This window comes from Coptis chinensis, chromosome 5 (genome assembly GCF_015680905.1).
Source record: "Coptis chinensis isolate HL-2020 chromosome 5, ASM1568090v1, whole genome shotgun sequence".
In the NCBI taxonomy this organism is placed as follows: Eukaryota; Viridiplantae; Streptophyta; class Magnoliopsida; order Ranunculales; family Ranunculaceae; genus Coptis; species Coptis chinensis.
The window spans coordinates 73,276,144-73,280,358 of record NC_141460.1 but is presented as its reverse complement, the minus strand read 5'-3'; the positions used below and the strand labels follow the sequence as shown (position 1 = coordinate 73,280,358).

At 36.9% G+C, this 4,215-nt stretch overlaps 1 protein-coding gene across 1 annotated transcript; it reads right to left on the bottom strand.

The window, feature by feature from the left end:
* Window positions 1-334: 334 nt before the first annotated feature.
* Window positions 335-4,013, bottom strand: LOC147498808 (bidirectional sugar transporter SWEET16-like). Its single transcript, XM_086560701.1, has 6 exons — window positions 3,718-4,013; window positions 3,594-3,630; window positions 3,075-3,285; window positions 2,747-2,908; window positions 848-967; window positions 335-729 (listed from the first exon to the last, which is right to left on the bottom strand). Exons 1-6 carry the CDS (start codon window positions 3,749-3,751, stop codon window positions 430-432), a joined length of 864 nt encoding a protein of 287 aa, XP_086416827.1. The 5' UTR covers window positions 3,752-4,013; the 3' UTR covers window positions 335-429.
* Between the last annotated feature and the right edge of the window lie 202 nt (window positions 4,014-4,215).

Genomic DNA, 4,215 nt, shown 5'->3' with positions numbered 1-4,215 from the left:
AGACATTATAAAAGCTCGCAATGAAATCCTGCCAAACTTGTGTTGGCATATTGGTAATAGTGCAAACACTAACATTTGGTTGGATATCTGGATCCCTACTATACGTGACCATAAACCTGAACTATATATGTTAGTAGGACCCTAAATTTCGTCGCCTATAGTTTAGCTTTTAGAGGTAGACGAGCCCCTCCGTACTTTTGTCTGGACCCTACTTCAACACGATCCTTAATTGAGTTGTCATCGAGTTTGTAATTTTGTAATCTTAGCGAGTCGCCCCTTTTTAGGGGCTAACTCCCTTTTGCTCAAAAAAAAATTAAATTAAATTAAATTAAAATTGACATCAACTTCCACAATTTTATATACTTCTCAAGTTTTGTTCTCAAGTTAATATCTTAGTTTACATCAGTCATTTATAACGCTCATTTTGGCTCAAAGACAATCAATGACGGTCAATTCATATGGACTCAAAGAATGTGTCTTCACGATTTTTTGCAAACTAAGTTGACGTGACACAGAGGTCTTGGGAAGACTTCTCCCTTTGTGAAGACTCCTTTCTTTCGTCTCCTTCTCGTTGTTGTATTCACCCATCTCGAGGTCTCCTCCTACTAAATGAGTTGAACCCTCTTCCTCCATCTCCTCGGCTGATTTTGTTGATCCTGACTTGCTATAGTATATCATGTAGAGGATTAATTGAGCTGATCCTAGCACGAAACCGATGGCATTTGGCACCTACATTATATTATGTCCCAGTGGCATGTTGTCAAATGGAGTAGTGTCATATATGTAATGCAGTCAATTGAGAAATTACAAGTGAACCGATTTGAAAAGGCGCAAATATTGGACTTACACCAATGAAAAGGTCCTTTACAAGCACAGCATAAGCAGACCATACACCAGCATTGAGTAATAGGAAAAACGAGAGGAAGAAAGGCATGTATTCCACGCTCTTGGTTTTTATCACCGTTCTCTGTAACGCATAAATTTTTAGCATGTCAATTAATAAAGTTAGTGCGAAAGAAAATAAAATGAGAACTCTAATAAAAAATATCAGATAGTGATACTCTAAAGCTCATTAAAAAAAATCAGCTAAGCCTAACTGCCTAACTCAAGAGCTCAACGGTTAACAGTCTAACCCAACCTCCTAGGCACAAATCCAGTCAAATCATAGTTAGGTTTGGTTTACTTTTTCAATTCGTAGTGCGATAAAGGAGCAAAAAAATATTCGTAATGCGATTGCACACACGTATATTTTGCGTAACTGCATTAATAGAAACTTGGTCTAAAATGCACAAGGTTGTAATTCTAAGTTTCTAACTACTTGACTTTGTACTCAGGTCTCAGATGATCCTGATGCGCTGATGTCCCAAAACCAAAGTGTTCAACCATTATGGCAATTGGCAATAACAATGCTGAAATGGTCAAACGGCTGAAGGATTTGGTAAGAATAGAAAACATATATAGATTTTGTCATAGAAGTGGTAACTGGTGCCAAATTACAGAACTAACCCAGGGCCCAGGATCGAGAGTGCGTTGCACCCACCACTCATGGTAGGTGACTAGGTATTATTGCTTATCCAGGTCCAGTTGAACACTTTTCTTTTGCAAGGGAGTAAGTGGCTCAAGACGTGTTAAATCCCTTTTAATGCGATCGAAAATCTTCAGAGATAGCACAACGCGAAGTAGACTGTATTCAAAGCTGTGCAGTTTAAGCGGTAGGTTGTCGGTTAAGGAGTGCATAGTGATTAGGTGATTAGGCATAGTAATCGGAATATATTGGGGATTAATCGGAAACTAATATGGTGATAATTCCCAATAAGATTTTTCCATCCTATGGTAAGTGGTAACACATAACACATGCTACAAATAACTAATAGTTAAATGCGTATTGAAGTTAAATGAAAAGGAGACACATATCCAAAAATCACCAAAATGCAATCATACAACTTCGTTGCAATATAGTTTAGTGTCAACATTAGTCAAATAAAAATATATATAAAATATCAAAAACAAAAAAGTGCTAAAATTATATCACGGGGAAGTTGGTTTAAGTTAGATTTTCTATATTGTAGGTTGTTTGGGCTATAACTTCATATATACATATCATGTTTTGAGAAAAACATAAAACAAATCCGAGACCTATTAATCGCCACTTTTTTGACACGTTTTTTTATGCTATATCGCCATATTAACTGGCATAAATCGGGCTATTAATCGATCCCGCTCAGATCTGGTTTTTTTTTGCTAATTGTATTGGTCACGGTACGGTCAAGTAGTGCATAGAGCCTATTAACCGCCTATTAAACTGCACAGATTCAAAGTACACGCATCATCTGGTGGGCAACATGAATAACCTTATATCCGTAATAGGTATAATCAGTGATTAACACAGTCAGCTATGGAATAGTAATTAGCATCGAGAGAAAATGTGCGTATCTGGGCAGGTACTCCATCGAGCCGTGCTTAATTTGCTGATTCAAGCTCATTTGTGTTGCAAATCTGCAACATGAGCCGATCAATTGGGTATAATGAAATGCAACTGACTTGGTATTAAATGCCATCTCTATCTGTAAACTAATCAAGCTACTCTTGCTCGGGGCTCAAATCCTGATTCCTTTCTGCTCCGTAGCTCAAGCATGTATGTTTTGCAATATGGGCATACCGTGAACAGATTTTTGATTGGGCTCGTGTAAAAAACAAGTCGAGTTGAACCTGATCATACTGAAGCTCAACCGTGTGAAATGCTTACCATCACTGAAAGTGGTGATGCATACATGCCTAATGTCAATCCCGCGCATAGAAATCCTATTATTGTAAGGCGAATGCTGCCATGGAACGCAAGAAGAATTATCGCTATCACCAGTCCTAGGCAACCGATGTTCAAGATCCCAGCCAACTTGGAGATTTTAACCTGGTACGGTGAAAAGAGAGCAAGAGTTTATACTAAATAGTATGCCTTTTGCAATTTCGAATTTTCAACAGAGGATTTTTATACGGTTTATCTCCAATAGTTTCACGGCGTTTTTTGGCACATTGAGCCGGACATAGAGGGCAGGAAAGAGATTTAAATATAATACCTTAGTGTCCTTTGGAGCATAAATGAGAAACAAAATCACATAGATAGCTTGCAAGAAAGCTCCAGCAGCATTGACAGTGGCCACAAGTAAACCACCAGGCTTGAGAATCCCATAAAAAGTCCACAAGGATGTGCTTAATAGAGTACAAATATAGGGATAGGCTTTGAAATTCTCTGTTGATTTCTTCTTCACAACTTTCTTAAAAGTCCCCCTATTAGCATATTTCATAATACAAGCATTAGATTGTGTGCAAAATATCAACATCAGTTTTGCTTCGATTACCACAAGCACATAATCCACATGCTTAATCAAATTAGCAGATATAGTCATATAGATAAGAAAACATAAACCAAATCAATTAATTAAAGGGTAGGTGCTTAGTCCAATAATTAGTACTAATTTAAAATTATAGTCCAAGACGAAGTACGTATATGCATGTGATTAGAATACCCATATCTCTGATTACGAAAATATATAACATGAAAATAAGTGATTAGTTAAGAGTCATTTGTTACTCACACTGGAGACAGAAAGACTAAGATAGAGATTATGTTACCTGCAATTAACAATAAAATCCTGTTAAAATAACACAACAAACTTGAAAAACATTAGAGAGAATGGGCTGGAATTAAAAGAGACTTACCAAGAATACCAACTATGAGGGTCAGGCTTCCCATTGGAGAACACTATGAAAGAGTGAAACCGGCACAAACTGAGTACTCTGGTGGATTCATGTGAAGGAGAGTGGTACTGAAGTTGGCCTTTATAAGGGTAGGTGGCATTTTCGGTTGAGTCTGGATCGTATGCACTATGAAGTTCCTTTCAGCTTATTTTTTCTTTTTGAGATAAGTTCCTTCAAGATTCTCAACTCCTTGCCGACCTAATTTGTGAATACGCCACAGGGACAATCCAGAAATGATCAATAATGCGTATATATATACACGGTTAGGCTTAAGTGACACCTTTATTTTGCCACCCTTATTTCATACCCCTCCTGGTCCGTCAGATCTCATCTTGAGATCATCATATCTAATTCATTTAAAAATTGTGAAATTTTGAAATTTCAAAAACCAAAAGTAGAAGTAAAAATATCTTTTATGTCTCGTCTTCTCAAAAAAAAATAAAAAATCAAATCTACAAA

Bases quoted from the DNA above. Each gene is read 5' to 3' on its own strand.
- LOC147498808 (XM_086560701.1), bottom strand. From the start codon at position 3,751: ATGGGAAGCCTGACCCTCATAGTTGGTATTCTTG. The intron at 2,909-3,074 runs GTATTATATTTA...TCACCGTACCAG, and splicing joins ATGCTCCAAAGGACACTAAG to GTTAAAATCTCCAAGTTGGC. The intron at 730-847 runs GTAAGTCCAATA...AATATAATGTAG, and splicing joins TAAAGGACCTTTTCATTGGT to GTGCCAAATGCCATCGGTTT.